Source organism: Pongo abelii, chromosome 5, assembly GCF_028885655.2.
Source record: "Pongo abelii isolate AG06213 chromosome 5, NHGRI_mPonAbe1-v2.0_pri, whole genome shotgun sequence".
Taxonomy (NCBI): Eukaryota; Metazoa; Chordata; class Mammalia; order Primates; family Hominidae; genus Pongo; species Pongo abelii.
The window spans coordinates 28,888,813-28,907,044 of NC_071990.2; the positions used below are offsets into that span (position 1 = coordinate 28,888,813).

The 18,232-nt window shown below is 39.9% G+C and overlaps 1 protein-coding gene and 1 long non-coding RNA gene across 7 annotated transcripts; one reads left to right on the forward strand and one right to left on the reverse strand.

Moving 5' to 3' along the window:
* Positions 1-862: 862 nt before the first annotated feature.
* Positions 863-11,646, reverse strand: ZNF311 (zinc finger protein 311). Of its 6 annotated transcripts, none has more exons than XM_063725414.1 (8): positions 11,571-11,646; positions 10,992-11,241; positions 9,984-10,151; positions 9,599-9,680; positions 6,063-6,154; positions 5,594-5,744; positions 4,859-4,963; positions 863-2,692 (listed from the first exon to the last, which is right to left on the reverse strand). In XM_063725414.1, the coding sequence occupies exons 3-8, from the start codon at positions 10,038-10,040 to the stop codon at positions 1,107-1,109; spliced, it is 2,073 nt and encodes a 690-aa protein (XP_063581484.1). In that variant the 5' UTR covers positions 10,041-10,151; positions 10,992-11,241; positions 11,571-11,646; the 3' UTR covers positions 863-1,106. The 6 variants fall into 6 exon arrangements, with proteins under 6 accessions (XP_063581484.1, XP_063581485.1, XP_063581483.1 ...); XM_063725415.1 differs by having other exon boundaries at positions 10,032-10,301; positions 11,571-11,642; XM_063725413.1 differs by having other exon boundaries at positions 9,984-10,301; positions 11,571-11,642.
* LOC129059910 (uncharacterized) lies at positions 11,409-17,673 on the forward strand. The gene is made up of 3 exons (XR_008526092.1): positions 11,409-11,562; positions 13,432-13,519; positions 17,339-17,673. It is a non-coding gene; the product is annotated as an uncharacterized LOC129059910 (long non-coding RNA).
* Positions 17,674-18,232: the final 559 nt, after the last annotated feature.

Below are 18,232 nucleotides of genomic sequence, written 5' to 3' on the forward strand. Positions count from 1 at the left end.
CTAAATGTACAGATGTCCTGTAGCTTCTACTTGTGGATTGTAATTCTATTCTGGGATAGTTGCAGAACAAGATTAACCCACTGTTCATAAAGTAGTCCTTCAAAATTTTCAAGACATATCTTTTTCACCAGGTAAAAATCTAAAATTTATTCAAATACGCTCTCAAAATGTTCATTTTATGTGTTTAGGAAACATCAAAAGACTTCTAGAGGTCAGACTAGTAATTTCTTTTTTTTTTTTTTTTTTTTTTTTTTTTTTGAGAGAAGTCTTGCTCTGTTGCCCAGGCTGGAGTGCAGTGACACGATCTTGGCTCACTGCAACCTCCACCTCCCGAGTAGCTGGGACTACAGGCATGCACCACCATGCCTGGCTGATTTTTGTATTTTTAGTAGAGACAGGGTTTCACGGTATTGGCCACGCTGGTCTCGAACTCCTGACCTCGTGATCCTTCCTCCTCAGCCTCCTAAAGTGCTGGGATTACAGGCGTGAGCCCCCATGCCTGGCTCTTACCCGTGATTTCTAAACCTGTTCTCTCCCTGCCTCCCTTTTCACTTTGAATCTTGGCAATCCTGATACAATATGGAGAAGTACCATTCTAGCTTTATGTTAAAAAATTGCTAAAAATGATTGGTGTTTATAAATTACAAACTTGTTTTGTGCTGAACTGAGGTGTTTTGTGCTGAACTGAGGTATAACTTCATGTTGGAAAGATGTGGTGCACGCATATAGGAATTGCCTAGGAAAGCCTGAGCACAGAATTTACTAGTTATGTGATCCTGGGCAAGTTTGTTAATCTTTCTGTGCCTCAAATTCCTGATCTCATAGGGATGTTGTATGGATTTAAAAAGCTTAAATGTGTAAATCCCTTAGAACAGTGCCTGGAACACAGCAAGCACTAATAAGTGTTTATTATTATTAGGAAGTGATCGATAAACTCTTGGAAGTAAATGTGCTCACTGAAAAAATACTGAATAAGAAGGTAAAGGACAATGTCTTTGGGGAATCTCACAATTAAGGGTCAGGAAATCAGGAATAACTAATATAAGAGACAGAAGGACCAGCCTAAGAGGTAGGAAAAACAGAAAGTAACACCAGAATCATTATACTCAGGCACTGGTCAAAATACTGACTACTGAGGTCTGAGAAACAGTCACTGGAGAGAGGGATTTCCTACTCCCATCAAGTTCATGGGTTCTCCATACTTGATGTTTTCTTTTCTTATGTCCAGTAAGATTTGAGCTCACTCTAAAAGCTTTTCCACACTCCTCACATTCATAAGGTTTCTCCCCAGTATGAACTCGCTTATGTCCAATCAGAGCTGAGCCCTGACGGAAGGACATGCCACACTCACTGCAGGTGTATGGCTTCTCACCAGTGTGGATTCTTTTGTGCTGCCTCAGGACTGAACTATGATGGAAGGCCATTCCACATACCTCACATTTGTGAGGCTTCTCTCCAGTGTGAATTCTTTGATGATTGGTCAAGTTTGACTTCCCACTGAAAGCTTTCCCACACTCTAAACATTTGTAAGGTTTCTCTCCAGTGTGGATTCTCTGATGGATGGTAAGGCAATGCTGATCTTGGAAGGTTTTCCCACAATTCCTGCATTGATAGGGCTTCTCCCCTGTGTGCTCTCGTTCATGAGCCCTGCGCTTACAGTTATGATGAAAGGCTTTCCCACACTCCTCACACTTGTAACGTTTCTCTTCAGTGTGGATCCTTCTGTGTTTGGTGAGTTCTGCCTTGATGCTGAAGTCTTTTCCACACTGGGGGCACCCATAGTGTTTCTCCCGAGTATGGATTCGTTTGTGTTTGCTTAGATCTGAGCTCCGACTGAAGGCCCTTCCACACTTGCTGCACTCATAAGGTCGTTCCCCAGTATGGATTCTTATGTGTTTGGTGAGGTCTGAACTCCCACTGAAGGCCTTCCCGCACTCCTCACATTCATATGGCTTCTCCCCAGTGTGGATTCTGCCATGGATGGTAAGGGAATGCTTAAACTGGAAGGCCTTCCCACAGCAGTTACATTCGTAAGGCTTCTCCCCAGTGTGGATGAGCTGATGCATACAGAGATGGTTCCTGGTCTTGAAGGCCTTCCCACAGTCCCTGCACTCGTGAGGCTTCTCCCCACTGTGGGTTTTTTTATGTCGGCAAAGAGCTGATCTACTGTTGAAAGCCTTCCCACACTGGGTGCAGTTAAAAGGTTTCTCCCCTGTGTGGATTATCTGGTGCACAGAAAGCTGATTTCTGGTCTTGAATGCTTTCCCACACTCATTACACACATGGGGTTTCTCACCAGAATGAATTTGCTCATGGAGAATTAGATCTGAGTGCCAACTTAAGTTTTTGCCACACCTGGCACATTCATGGAGTTTCTGTGCTATAAGAACTTTATTACATTGACTATGTTTTGAGTTTGGATTCAAGTTTTTACTAAGCACTTTCTGGTTCTTTCCTTTTTTGCAGGTCACTTCCTCAGAGCCTTCTTTCTCTTCTCTCAGTTTCTCCCTTATAGGTGTTTCCCATTGATTCTCTAATTTGACATCCTGAACACAAACTTCTCTAACCTTAGGATCCCGGGAATCAACTTTTAGGAGACTGTTAAATTTCATCCAGTAGGCTTCTCCATTTTCAAAAATCTCTTGTTGTGAACTTGCCTTTTCATTCTCAGGCCACATCTTGTCAGCTGACACTTAAACAAGAAAATACAAATGTCAGAGGAAAGGAAATAAGTGAGATGGGAGGGGTGAAGCAATGTTAAGCTGTTTGAAGAGTAAATAACTTTTCCATGCTGGAAAAATTACTAACGTTGTGGCCAAAAGTCAGAACAGGCTGAAATAATGAAAAGTATTGATATATTTTACACTCAGCACACTTTATAAAAAATCCTTAAAAACCTACTCCTCCTCTATAGTCTCCTAGTTTAGTGAGTGTAAACTCTATACACCTAGTCATCTAAGCCACAAAACAAAATAATCTTCAACTCTATCTCCCTTGTATTTACCCAGCTAACATTTTACAAATTCTACCTGTGAAGAGAGTTACAGAGGAGGTGCTGAAATGCTGATGCAGTCCCTTTTCAAGGAACTGTCTGCTTTGCTCCCAAGGGTGGGCCCTGGAGAGCCATATTTCTGTTATGTGTCTCAGCCCATCTGGTTGGGGCAGATTAGATCTGCGCAATACCTGACCCAAACCAGGTCAGATTCTGTAATCCTGGACTTTAGAATTGCGATCTGATGGAAGGTAAGGCCAGCTCTAAGAGTAGCTCAGTCTTTAGCACTTAAATTTGAGAACTAGTGGTGGTGGGATGGTATTTGGTACAGAGGAGGGCATGTTCTGCCATCTGGTCTGAGAAGCAGAGAAGGTCAATTTGCCTAGAAAGAAGAATGAAGCTGACTCACAAAGAAGCAGGAAATACAGTTGGAAACCTGATGGTTTCGAGTCTCTTCTAGGGCCTGACACGTAGCTGCCCTTAGGTCCCATGACACATCCTGAATAATAAATACATTCATGTTTTTCTGCTTAAGCTAGCTTGGGTTAACTTCTATTGCTGTCAACCAAAGACTCCAAATACATCTTATTAATATTATCTCTGAACTCTATCTCTTCCTCTTTATTTCCACTGCCAGTGCATTCTCACTCACTAATTGCTATATCCCTCAAACATCCTTTAACCTGAATCGCTTCTAATCCATCCTCTGCACTGCTTCCAGATTATTCTCTCTGAAAATCAGGTCTAATCATGTCACTTTTTAGCTTAAAATACTTGAGTGGCACTCCATAGTTAACCAGACAGGAAGAAAGTAAAGCATACGGTCAAGAGTCCTGGCTCTAGAGTGTGACTGCCTGGGTTCAAATCCTGGTATGACACTTAATAACTCTTAATACCTGTGTGAACTTGGAAGGATGACTTCACTTCTCCTTTGCCTCAGTTGCTTCATCTATAACATGAGCTCTAGACTACCTATAATTAAATGAGTTAATGTATGTAAAGCACATGCCACACTGAAGTACTTTAATCAATATTAGCTGTTATTGTAAATTCAAGTTTTGTAGTTCAAATTCCTTAAGAAAACTCCCAAAAAACAGACCTCATATCATGATCTTGCCCCTTTCTACTACTTATGAACCTCCCCAAAGCTATTCTAAGTCCCTTGCTCTACTCACACTGAACAATTCATAGTTCATATTCTTTTATTCCTCAATACTTTCTCACATGTTATTCCTTCTGCCTAGAATGCCTCTCACCTGTCTCAATTTATGAGCACTGCAGTAACTGATACACAGAAGGGTAATAAATATTCTGAGATTTTTTTTTTTTTTTTGAGGTGGAGTCTCACTGTGTCCCCCGGGTTAGAGTGCTGTGGTGTGATCTCAGCTCACTGCAACCTCTGTCCCCTGGGTTCAAATGATATTCTCCGGCCTCAGACCTCCCAAGTAGCTGGGATTACACCCAGCATGCACCACCACACCCAGCTAATTTTTGTATTTTTAGTAGAGTATTTTTAGCCTCACTATATTGGCCAGGCTGGTCTCAAACTCCTGACCTCAGGTGATCTGCCCATCTTGGCCTCCCAAAGTGCTAGGATTACAGGCGTGAGCTACTGTGCCCAGCCTCTGAGCTTTTTTTGAGGGCCAAACTGCAAAAATCTATTAGACAGGTTGCAAAGAACCAATTAGATAATAACAGAATAATTGCCCAAATAGTTTGTCATTGTTTCAATTTTCTTTTCCTTAAGTTTCCTAAATGGGTTTCCTTTCTGGGCCCTTTGGCTGGATGATCTACCACTGAGAATGTTCCATAACCATTATGCCACATGGAAGATCAGAGGGAACTGAAAGTTTCCCTATTACTCACCTGGGTAGGAGCAGCTTAGGGACTCCCTGTCCTGTGGATCCTGCACACAGGGGTCTACTTCTCGCTCCAGATGAGAGATTAAAGGAGGTTTAGGAAATGGAAATCCTGGTTGCAGAGAAGTAAGTGTGTAGAGTAACATATAAATTAATGCTTAGCCCTGATCCTTCTGCTTGTATATGGAAACAGGAAAGACATGTTAATTTAGATAGAGAAAAGGGTTTTTCAGGGGTCTAGTAACATGTAAAAGAACATGTTTGGGGACTTTCTCAGAAAAGTCACACTCAGAAGGAAAGAGAAGTTCTGGGAAACAGTCATTTGGGTGTGCTCTCCTGTTTTTTTAAAAATTTTATTTTGTTTTTCTTTAGGAGAATGGGAGTCTGGTATAGGAAGACTATCAGTTTCAGGCACATAGAAGGCAGTTCATGACTAGGAGCGGAATATAGAACACCCCATAAAAAAATGAGAGGCTTGAGGAAGCAAGAACCCAGGGAAAACAGAAGCTAAGTGTCTCCTATAACTCATTCCAAATCAGAAAACAGCCAACTAGGTTAGCCAAAAAATTATCTTGCTATGTAACATAGGCAACTCAAAACTCTTAATTTTTGGGCAAGATCCTGATGATAAAGAATAAGGACTCTTTCAATATGAGACCTCATATACATCAATAAATAAATCAATTAAATATTTAAAAAAGAAGGTAGAAAGCATTAAGTCAAGTGTAGGGAAGGTCCTTACCAAGTGATACCATGTTCCCATAATTTTCCAACATCACATCCTTATAGAGATGCCTTTGAGCGTAGGTCAGACACTGCCACTCCCTGTTAGTGAAGTTCACAGCTACATCCTCAAATGACACTGACTCTTGAAATAATATGCTCCTGCTATCCTGGAGAAAACGCCATAGTTTCCTCAGGAAACAGAGGCAGAAGAAAGGAATTTGCAAGGAGGAGGTTTATAGAAGTGAAAGGCTCTTCCCTTTTGGTGGATATTTACAAATGAGATGAAAGGGAGCATGGGGTTTTGATAGCAAAAAATAATGAAAGAGAAAACAACCCACAAGTGGTTTATCATGCAACAAAATGTTCCTTATGAGAGGGAGAACATTGATTTAGGAGTTGCACAGCCAGAGAACGCAGTGAAAACAAGGCCATATTTTGGAGGTAGTGATGTATTTTCAAGGAGGAGGAAAGGGGCCTCAGCTCACTTGGGCCTGGCTCATTAGTGTGATATCTGCTTGTGGCAGGTCTCCTTGGCTTCCATCTTTAGTGAAGGCAGGATATGGAGCAGGTAATAGAGCTGAGGGAAGATAAGTAAGCCAAGAGTCAATATAGCACAGTATTAATGAAATCTCCTGCATTTGTCTTCTCTTCTTCAAATGTAGAAGCTTCTGCAGCTCTAACCTAGGGCTTTAGGCTACTGCCTTACAGTATCCTTCCTCTTCATTATTTTTCTAGTCTCAACTTCCAGTGTTGGGCATCAGGCCCTGGCACAGCAGCCAAGACAGCTCTTGGAAATGCACTCTTCTCCTCTCTCACCTACTGTTTTCCTGTGGTCTTTGTCCTGGAATAAACTTTCCCCCTCCCCAAACAAATCTGGTAAAAAGGACCAAATCACTTACTCCCTGGTTTTGAATAGACCTTCTTCCTGTATTTGAATACTGAAGTCATTTCTTCCAAACTACTTGGGGTAGAAGGAGGGTGAAAAAGAGTGTGTGTGTGTGTGCACGCGTGTGTGTGTGTGAGTGCGTATGTGTTGAACAGAAGCATCCAGAGATAGGACCAAAGTTTATTTTTTCAGGTAACTTAGGCTGGTCTACCTCCAGTTAGTTACAAATTTTTTTCCTTACTCCTCTTAGAGAAGAATCATTCTTCCCAATTTTGCACCTTTTTCCTACTAATTCCCTAGTACTGAGTTATCCTCCCTGCATCAATATAGTATAGTGCACACAGCATCTTAAAATGCAAAATAAACTTTATTAAGAGTGTCCAAGTGTTCAGGTATAATCCATATGATTGGGTGAGAAGTAGTTCCCTTTTTTTTTTTTTTTTTTGAGACTTAAGAGTCTCACTCTGTCTCCCAGGCTGGAGTGCAGTGGCGTGATCTCACCTCACTGCAAGCTCTACCTCCTGGGTTCACGCCATTCTCCTGCCTCAGCCTCCCAAGTAGCTGGGACTACAGGCGCCCACCACCACGCCTGGCTAATTTTTTGTATTTTTAGTAGAGATGGGGTTTCACCACGTTAGCCAGGATGGTCTCGATCTCCTGACCTCGTGATCCGCCCGCCTCGGCCTCCCAAAGTGCTGGGATTACAGGCATGAGCCATCACACCTGGCTGAGAAGTAGTTCATATTACTAATTAATAGCGCCTGACTTTATTCCTTGCAGGCCAGCTCAATCTTTCTGTAGCCTCACTGTTTAAGGTGCCTACACATCCCCAAGTCCAAATCTGAATAATTGCTTTCTGCTATTAAGACACCAGCAGGGTCAAAGTAATCTATTGGTAAGATTTTAGAATCACCCTTTGGCTTTAGACCTCCAAAACTATCATTCCATTTTTACCAAAACCCGATTTAGAACCAAGCTGATTTCTTTTCACTGAAATTGCCCAAGAAGACTCTTCTTTAGTTTCAGCTACTTATAGCTTTTGACCAAGACCAAGGCTGCATCTCAATCGTGGTGGTTCCACACAGTTTTTCCACTGTCTCACGCTAAAAGCTCCGAGTTCCTTTATAACTGTCTCAAAAAGTCTAAACTCACCTGGATGGCACACAACTCACAGCAAACACGTTTGTGCCTTGTTAATGTTACATAACAGTTCTTTTCCTTATAACATTAACATACTTAAAGCTCTCAATTGGATGTTTTCAACCATTATTTTATTATGAATATTTTCAAGTTATAGAAAAGTTGAAAAAATTATATAGTAAATATCCATATACCAATCACTTACATTCCACAATTTACATTCTGCAATATTTGCTTTATCACATACTTATCCATTTATCTATTCCTCTATCTGTTCATTAATGTATTTTATTTTTTGAATCATTTCAAAGTAAGTTGAAAGCATCAGTACACCTCACCCCTAAACACTTTAACATGTATATCATTAACTGGAAGTTCAACATTTGTTTACCTTCTTTTTTGAGGTAAAATTTACATATAATGAAATGCACATGTCTTAAATGTACCCTTAGAGAAACTTTGACAAAAGCATACCCCTATGTAACTCATTCCCTACTGGTTTTTACCATATCTTCTTCACATCTGGGAAAGTCTGTCACTCATAGTGATTCATAAGCTTTATTTTTTAGCTTTAGCTTTAGAAATTGAGAGGTTATTCCTCTTAAGTTAAAAATGAATTTAGGAAATAGGCTACATGAAAAAACAACATAAAACTTTTTATTAAAGCAGTATACAGATGTCTTGTGGGATGAGATTAATACATTTGTATTGCATTATATGACAAGTGGCTATAGAATTTCTGACCCTGAAAATCCACCACAGCAGATTTCAAGACCATTTGAGAAAAAGAAGACTGGGAGACTCGTGCATCCGAGTTTAGCGATAGCTATTATTTTTTATTTCTAAATCTATAAAAAATTTATGTTCTATATTATTAATTCTCATTTATGGTCCCTTGTACAGCAGACATCTCAGGATTCCTCCTCTGGATGTTTCAACAGTATATCTAGAAACACATTTTATTTTTATTTTTTGCAGGTAGCATATACTAAAAAGCTTACTTTTGAATGTGCCTACTCCTCTGTCCAAAAGTCTGTGCCTTTCTGGGTCTGATTTGATGACTCCTGAATTGCTATATACCATCTCCTAGGTTGCACCTCCAATAGCATTTTTTTTTTTTAGACAGAGTCTCACTCTGTTGCCCAGGCTGGAGTGCAGTGGCATGATCTCAGCTCACTGCAACCTCCGCCTCCTGGGTTCAAGAGATTCTTCTGCCTCAGCCTCCTGAGTAACTGGGGTTACAGGTGCATTATACCACGCCTGGCTAATTTTTGTATTTTTAGTAGAGATGGGGTTTTACCATATTGGCCAGGCCGGTCATGAACTCCTGACCTTAAGTGATCCACCCACCTAGGCCTCCCAAAGTGCCAGGATTATAGGCATGAGTCACCGCGCCCCGCCCACCATCAGCTTTTATACAAATCTTAACCACTTTTCCTCATCACATACGCCACCAAAGAGCACAAGGCTTCAATGGGAAAACTTTTGCTTCTTCTTTTGTCACTGCTTTATTTTATATTTTGGAGATACCTATACATCATTTAAAAGTATCAGGGCTCCAAAAATTTCTGCAGAAGTAAAATTGTATATACTCAAATTTTACATGTTGGCAAAATTATGTTTGGGTAGGAATTACTGAATTATACCACAAGTTTTATAAGTGTAAAATATGTGCAAATATGTATGCTATTTACCATATATCTCAAGTTATACAAATAGTAAATGTCTGACTGCATTGATTCTTTCTGATAAATTGCTTTGTAGAATCTTTTATACATTGATTTTTTTCAAAATTTAAGATACTAACAAAAACTGAATATTTAGTTCCTCTAGATATTGATCCAAGCCTAGTATAGAAACAAAATAAGACTTTCTATAAATGCTCATTAATGAACAGATTTTTGGGCCCCAGTGTGGCATTTTCCACCCACTCTGTGTGTCCTTACTACATTCTCAGCCGCCATGACTCCTGCCACAATCTCCTGTGTACCTCACCTCTTTCCTGAGGGAGCTGGGTATCCTGGGGGGTCCAAAGCAGCTGGCTTGGTGGTCCTGAACTCTCATCCAACAGCACAACCTATTGCAAGGCACAGAATGAATTCAGGGAAGTTATGAAGGTGAGAAAAATACATAGGAAGATGCAAGCAACCATACAGGTCTATCCACAGAAACTGTCTTCCAGAAATACCAAAAGAGGGGAGAAAACAATGAACTCAGTTCCTAATACCTTATGAAAACTAGAAATGGCATCTACAACTACAAAGCTTTAATGATCACCAGGTCAAGTAGGAAAAACAGTACCTAGGAGGAGACACCTCCAACAGTATCTAGAGTCAGACACACCACCACTCACACGGCTTTCCTTCTTTCTTGGACTTACTTCTCCTTCTTCCTCCTTGTGATGTATCACAGACCCTCCTCTTCTTACCTCCTGCATCTTTTTACTCAGGTTTCTTTAACAGTCTTCCACTGCTGTCCTGGTTTCTTCCTACTGGTCAGATCCAGTTCTCAAACAAGCTGTGAAGTGGCTCCAGTTGATGCCAGCCTCCTTTGGAGAACACATGTTTTGGTGGTGCCAGCCAAAGGGCCCTTCTTGACCCACAGTGCAGCTACTGTTTGGCTTAATGTGTCAAACACTGCCCTGGATTTGGGGTTCATTAGCAACACTAAACCAGCTGTGATCTCACATCTTGTTTCCCTGCATATTTGGTGAAGGGAAAAGAGGAATGTGACCACAGGAAAAAATAGGGAGTCATTGAGAACCTGAGGCAGGAAGACAAACTGAAAATGTGAACATATCCAGAATACAATCTCAACTGCTACCACCCTTGTCTGAGCCACCATCACCTGCTATCTCCCCTCCTTTCCATTACTGCGGTAGCCTTCTAACTGGTCTCCTTTCTTCAAACCTTGCCTTCCTCCTTTCTTAATAGGACAGTCTGAGTAGTCCGTTTACAACTTCAGTTGGATCATTTCATCGCTCTGCTGAAAACTCTCTAGTGGCTCAACCTTACTTAAAATAAAACCTGAAGTCCTTACCGAGGTATACAAGGCCCTATTGAATGTGCCCATGACTTCTAACTTCCTCTCCTGCTCACCCAAAATAAGAGCTGAAGTCTTAAGAGTGGCATACAAGTTTCGGATGTGTCATTCTCAACACCTTCTACTCTTCTCCCACTCCCTCAATCTTCAGCTACACCAACCTTCCTTCTCTTCCATCTTAGGGCCTTTCCATTGGCTGCTCCCTTCACCTCAAGCGATCTCCATGGCTAATAATCTTGCCTCCTTCAAGTGTTTTCTTATACGTCATCTTCCCAAGGAGGTCTGCTCTAAGTGCCTTATTTAAAATTGCAGCCTATCCCCTCCTTCCAATCCTGATGTGCCTTACCTTGCTTTACATGAATTCTTCTTTTACTCTATAGCACTTTATCACTTTCCAGTATGGTGCATAAGTTACTTATTAATATATACATTGTTTATGGTCGTTCTACCCTCGCTAAAATGTAGGCTCTTAGCTCCGTGAGGGCAGGAATTTTTGTCGTCTTGTTCACTGTTGTATTCTCAACGCCTAAAACAGCGCTTGCAATAGTATGTGCTGGATTAAAAATTCGCTCACTGAATGAATATATGAATGGATGCTATAGAGAAGAATAAAAAGAATGGGTCAGGGGGCGACAAGAGCAAGACTCCGGTCTCAAAAAAAAAAAAAAAAAAAAAAGGGTCACGGGCCCCTGGGAACAAGAGGAGGGGAGGGGAGGAGGTAGGGCAAATGGGCGGGAAAAGCTCATTTTGGGGAATGGCTTCGAGGGAGGAAACCGCAGCAGACCCCCCTCCTCAAATCTGGCCCCAAAGCCCCACCCCTGCCTGCAATCCCAGGGGCCTGGGTATTTAGGTGAGGGGGGCGGCGGCACCGGACTCCTCTCCTCTCAGCTGCAAATCCCGACCCACGTCGGACCAAGGTACAGACCTTCCCGCCGGTACTCTCCCCAAGAAATGAGAAACAGAAATATACAGAAGCTCCACTTCCTAGTCCGCCAATTATTATTTCCGGTGATTTTCTAGGAAAGGCGTCAACTCTCTGGTCTAGGCGTTCCCTCAAACTCTCCGCCCTCCTCCTCCCGGCTCAGCCTTCTAGGAGTTTGCGTGCATTTATGGCCGGTGCAAAGGGGTTGCAGAAATGTTACCCTTTTGCTCCTTTTTTCCCATGTAGAGGAACCTCTAGATAGGAATGCACAGGAGTTTTGTGACAAATATATGAAAAAGTTACTTTTAAATATTAACTAAGAAGACAAATAATTGAATGTATTTTTCAAAAGTAAAGACTATTTTAAGCCTATGCAGAAGTCGAAAGAAGAGTATAATTAACCCACATATAACCATCATTTACATTTAAAAATACATAAAATTCTGCCACACTTGTTTCATCCATCTCCATTTTTTCTTGCTGAAACGTTTTAAAGCAAACCCCAAATATCTTACTTTCAACTTCATTATGCATTTATTTTAAAAAGGATATTTTCCTACAGAATCACAATATCATGATCCCATTTAACAAAATAATTCCTGGTTATCATCTAATACCAGGTCCATATTATATTTCCCTAAATATATACATATGCTTCTTACATTTTGTTTTCTATTTCATTCACGATCTAAGGTCCCTTTATTTAATTTGGGCATGTGTCTTAATTCTTTTAAAATTCACATCTGAACTAGTTCCTCCTTCCATCCTCCTCTTCCTCTGCCCTTCATATAGTCAACTAATTGAACAAATTGGGACATTTGTCCTGAATGTTCTACATGCTGGCTTTGTCTATTTGTGTCCCCATTTTATCAGTTTCTCTAGCCTTATATTTCCTGTAAAACTTGATGTTACCTCTAAAGGTTTGATTAGAGTTAGGTTTAACTTTGTTGGTAAGAATCCTTAGGTGGTGCTATGTACTTTTTGCCACACATCAGGAAGCATATAATGTTTTTGATGCTAAGATTGACCAGTGGGTTTAATACTTGATAGCTGAATCCTTCCATGTAAACTTTCCCACTGGCTTTTAATCTGATAGATTCAGCCACCCCATTTCATTAGAGGTTGTAAAATTGTAATTTTTCTAATTCAATCATTTTTTCACATTTATTAGTTAGAATTCCTCTATAAAGAAAAACTTTCCTTCATCAATTTAGCAATTTAGGGCTATTTGGTTATCCTGAAATGTAGTTTGTACAGGAAAGACAGACTGTTTAATTTTCGACATAATTGCCAATTTTCAGAAAAAGCAGTTGTGCCTTAGGTGCCATCAATGGTAACCATCTTACAAAATGTGATAGCCATCCTATAAAATGGCTGGCTGGGCCCTACTGCCCAGCATTCACATCCTTGTGTAGCCCCCTTCCACATTGTACCAGGGTTGGTTTGTGTGACTGAATGATCTGGTAAAAGTGATATTATGTTTTTTTTTGTTTGTTTGTTTTGTTTTTTGAGACAGAGTCTTGCTCTGTTGCCCAGGCTGGAGTGCAGTGGCGCGATCTTGGCTCACTGAAATCTCCACCTCCCGGGTTCAAGTGAGTCTCCTGCCTCGGTTTCCCAAGTAGCTGGGACTACAGGCATGCACTAGCATGCCCAGCTAATTTTTATATTTTAGTAGAGATAGAGTTTCACCATGTTGGCCAGACTGGTCTTAAACTCCTGGCCTCAAGTGATCTCCCCGCCTTGGCCTCCCAAAGTGCTGGCATTACAGCCATGAGCCACCGCACCTGGCCGATGCTACATTATCTCTAATATTAGGTTATAAAATAATCTACGGCTTCTGTTTTGGTCTCTTTTTCTTTCTTAGATCCACACCCTTGGGAAAGCCAAATGCCATGTTGTAAGGAGAGGCCCATGTGGTGAGGAACTGAAGCCTCCTGCCAGCAGACACATGAGTGAGTTTGGAAGTCGATCTTTCTATGTTAGTCAAGCTTTCAGATGACTGCAGCCCTGGTTGATGTCTTGGGGGCAACCTTATGATATACGCAGGACCACCAGCCAAGCTGCTCCCAGATTTCTGGTCTTCAGAAGCTGGGGAATGGCTTTGAAGGAGGAAACTGCAACAGATGTTTGGTTCTAAGTTTTATAACTGATGCAAAATTTTGTTTTCTTTTAGCGCATCTAATGTGCACTAATGTAAAATCTTTTTGTGCAACTAATGCAAAACTTTTTTTTCTCTTTTTGTGCACAACATCAAGTGTTCTACATCAGTTGACAACTAATGCAAAATTTTGTTTTCTCTTTTTGCATATCAATATGAACACATGGATTTAAAAAATACATTCAATGCGTCTCAATCAATTGCAGTCGTTATTCTTTTTAATGTTCAAATTATTTCATCTTTGGTCAGTGGGAGTCCCTTTATTTTATCTCTTGTGTCCTTTTCATCCAACTCTAAGCGTCTTTGCTTTTTCCTTTATGGCAAGATAAATGTTTCAGACACATGTACATTTCCTGCCTCAGACCTGGAATCAGCCATTTTTTCAAGGTGTTCTGGTGCTTTCAGTGGGGGCAAGGATTGCATACCTTTGTGAATAGTCATGGTTAGCTGCTTTAAAAATGTATCAAAATGAAATAAAATTTGCTTAATTATGAGATTAAATCCAGGCTACCCCACTCACAATGTGTGTATATCATACCTTAGACACACCCTAGTTTGTCTATCTGCAAAATGGGTCCAGTGTAAATACCTGAATTTCAGAGCTGTTATAAGGATAAATTAGTTAATATGTGGAAATCACTTAACACATTGCCTGGCATCAAATTTCATGATCAGAATAATTGCAAACCTAGAAGATACTATAATGGTAATGAGGTATACTTTCTTCATTTTACACTTGAGAAAATTGAGGCCCAAGAGATTAAAAACTTGTTTGAACATACAAAGGAGGATAAAATTAGAAGAGAATCTAATGATTTCAGACTCTTGGATCTCATACCTAGACTACTTTGGATATAAATGCAGCCTTTCCAGCCCAGTCGGGTCTTCTATTTATTCAAAGACAAAGGAGATAAGAAAACACTTGGCACAGTAGCAATAAAGTGGTATTATGGGAAGTGCAGAAACTTTATATTGAGAAGATCTTGTTCCTGATTCTGCAACTTGTTAGCTATAATACTGTGAGCAAGTTACTTAATTTCTCTGTGTCTTAATTGCTGCATCTGTAAAATAGTGAAAACAAATCCCTTATGCACAAATTCATTGTGAGAGGGTTAATATACACATATTGTATATGAAAATGCCTGGCCATATTACTTGCTGAATAAAAATCATTATACAAAAATAATTTCTTCAATCCCCCAATTTTATAAAATTTTATTCTCATCTAATGGAAATTGGCATTTTAAGTAGAATGATCCCTAAGGATACTAAGTCTATAATTTTGTAAAGGACTGCAGTGAATACTGTGCAAAGGCACTGTGCAAGGAGCTACAGGAGAGATGCTATGCATGGTCATCTACCTTCCAGGCTGACTGGGTACAGTCTTTCTTCCCAATATTAATCTACTTAACAGTAATAATGTCCAGTTCACATATTTTTGTGTGATACATTCATGAAAGACTGCTATACCCTTTGCTGTTATAAAGATACTTCCACAGTAGACTGTTAGCATATACTTTAATAATCTAGTTGGATTGAGAGACATTTATTTACATTATTTGTTCTAGGCTAACCACAATCGCTCATAAAACATCTCCTAAAATAATTAATACTGGAATTTTACCAGGGATCCATGTCAAATTTTTCACCCTGTTAATTCCACAGTTCACCTTCTTACTTTTTGAAAATTTGGATATTTGTCAAACTTGGGCATTTGTTGCACTACTCAAAAATGGACTTCAGGGGTCCTGTGGCCAATCCTCCTGAACTTTAGGATGTGTTAAGCTGGGCATGAAAACTTGTAGTTACTGTTTTACTACCTTCCTTACATAAATGTTTGTCCTGTCATTCTCAGCTTGAAGGTCATGACACTTGATGGAGATATGAAAGCCTGATAATGTTAAGTAATTCTATGGCCCTTCTGCCATCTGTCGAAATTACAAAATTCATTTCCTGGGGCTTTTGAAAAAAATAGCAAATATTTCAGGCATACTAAAGAGTAATATAAAGAACACTCAACATCTAGCTTAAGACATAAAAGATTATACACACAATTAAATCATCATGTCTACTCCTCACCAATTCCTTCCCCCTTCCTTCCCAGGTTAACTACTATCTTGATTTTGATGTTCTTATTCCCATGCATGTTCACATATTTTTAGTACATATGTGAGTAGCCACAAATATTATATAGTGTAATTTACATGTTTTACAAATTTTATACAAACAGTTTCACTTTGTACATATCCTTTGAGCTCTAAATACTTGATTTCCTTTTGGTTCAATATTTTTGGCAAGAATACATTATAGGGGTTACTATGTAATTTGTACTCAACTTTACATGTAGTTTTGAGATTTATCCTTCATGAAAAATGTGGCTGTAGCTCATCCATTTTAACTGCCATAGACAGGTCTTTCCATTTTCCTTCCAATAATCTTTTTAATTAACCTGATTGTTTTTCAGTTCAACTCAGAACTTGCTAGCAAGTATTTTTTTGTCTTTGATATTTCATTTAAAAAATATTGGCAATCTTTTTGAAATAATTGTTTTCTTGGAATTTTCCCTTCTAAAAGGGTAATTTCCCGTAATTTTTGGTAGAAAGTTTATATTCTAATGTGGGAAAGAACAATCTAAAAAGTATTTACTATGGTACATAGAGGAAACTTAAATGCATATTATTAAGTGAAGGAAGCCAATTTGAAAAGGCTACATTCTGTATGATTTCAACTATATGACATTCTGGAAAAGGCAAAACTATGGAGACAGTAAAAAGATCATATATGTAGCATCTTAAACAAAGAAAAAAAATATCAGTGGTCGTCAGGGGTTGGAAGTGGAGAAGGATGACCAGGCTGAGCACAAAGGAGATTTTTAGGGCAGTGAAAATACTACGTATGATTATGTAATGGTGGATACAAGTCACTATACATTTGTCCGGACTCCAGGTGATTGTCAATGTAGGTTCACCCCTCTGGTTGGGGATGCTGAGAGTGAGAGAGCTACACATGTGTGGGGGCAAGGAGTATGGGACATCTCTGTACTTTCAGCTCAATTTTGCTATGAACCTAAAACTGCTCTAAAAGATAAAATCTAGTAAAAAAAGTATTTATTACTTCCCCAAACTTTTAAATATATCTTTTGTGTTTAACCTTATTACTTACATATATGGAACAATTTTCTGTTCAAGGTTCTGCTCATAATCATTATATTGAAACATAACATGATAAAAGTATATTATAGAAAAATACCATATATTGGAAATATGTTTTTGAAAATACAGAATACATTACTTATAACGTACGCTTGTTGGCCCTCATGATCCTAAAAGTTATAGCACATTTAAATGTATGTGACTCATGGTTCTTTTTAAAATAAAGCTACTGAGAACAGCCAAATGGTGATATATCAGTCAAAGCTGCTTTGCGTCCATTCTGTTCAGACTCATTTCAATTCATTCTTCAACAAATATTTCTAAAAGCAACTGTACTAAGAGCTTGGAATAACATGAATGTACAAAACGGTTAAAGATCTCTGTCCCGTGGAGCTTACATTCAAGTAATTCTAATTGACTCGTGCTTTCATTTTCTTTGTTTTTCTCTTTGTATACTGAAGAGGATGAATTTCATATTCAAGCTAATCTGTTCCTCCCAAATGGTAACCGTCCAACACTGGTCAAGCTGATTCAGACAGCACAGCTTCCCGGGGTCTGCAGGGCTGGACCAAAAAGAAGAGTCTTCCGCGGGTGCTAGAAGAGCGAAGCACGCGTTACCATGGAGACTGCGGAATGGAAAAGCGTTCGGTTTCTTGTTGCCTAGCCGCGAATGGGGTCGTGGTTCCTTCGACCTCGCCTGGGGAGAAAGGGGCCGGAGGGCTTCGGGCTATACTTCGGCCACACAGCCGGGAAGCTGAGGCCGCGGGGCAGGTCCGCGTGGCGGCTTTGGAGTCCGGGCGGGGAAGCCCCTTTGCGGGAACTCTGGGGCGGGGCGGGGCGGGGAGGTGGGTAGAGAGGGTCCCGCCAGCAGAGGCATCTTATTTTTAACCTCTTCTTGGCTGTTTTTCTCTCGTCCATTTGCTCCTCCTCCTTTAAGCCATCCTTTAATATTAAACATTAAAAAATATATTTGGCAAACATTTGAATAGAGCGCTCTTATTCTGGGTCAGGTGTCGTTTTAAATGCTTTATGTGTGCTAACTCATTTAATTCTCAAACAATCCAATGGGGTAGGTATTATCATTATCCCAATTTTTAGATAGGCCTGGAGAAGATAATAAACTTGCCAACAGTGTCACAGCTGGTAAGTTGAGGGTGGGAAACCCTGGCCTAACACATATATTTTCTTTTTATGTTCTCTAAGGATTGGGATCCTTTTCATTTTATTAGACAGAAAAGGACAGTTAGCACTGACATTGAACCCTCAACATGGCATGATCTCTTGAGAAGATTAAACAGCCATTTGGTGGCAGATTGATCACTTTGAACCCTTTCTATTAATACCTTGCAGTGGGC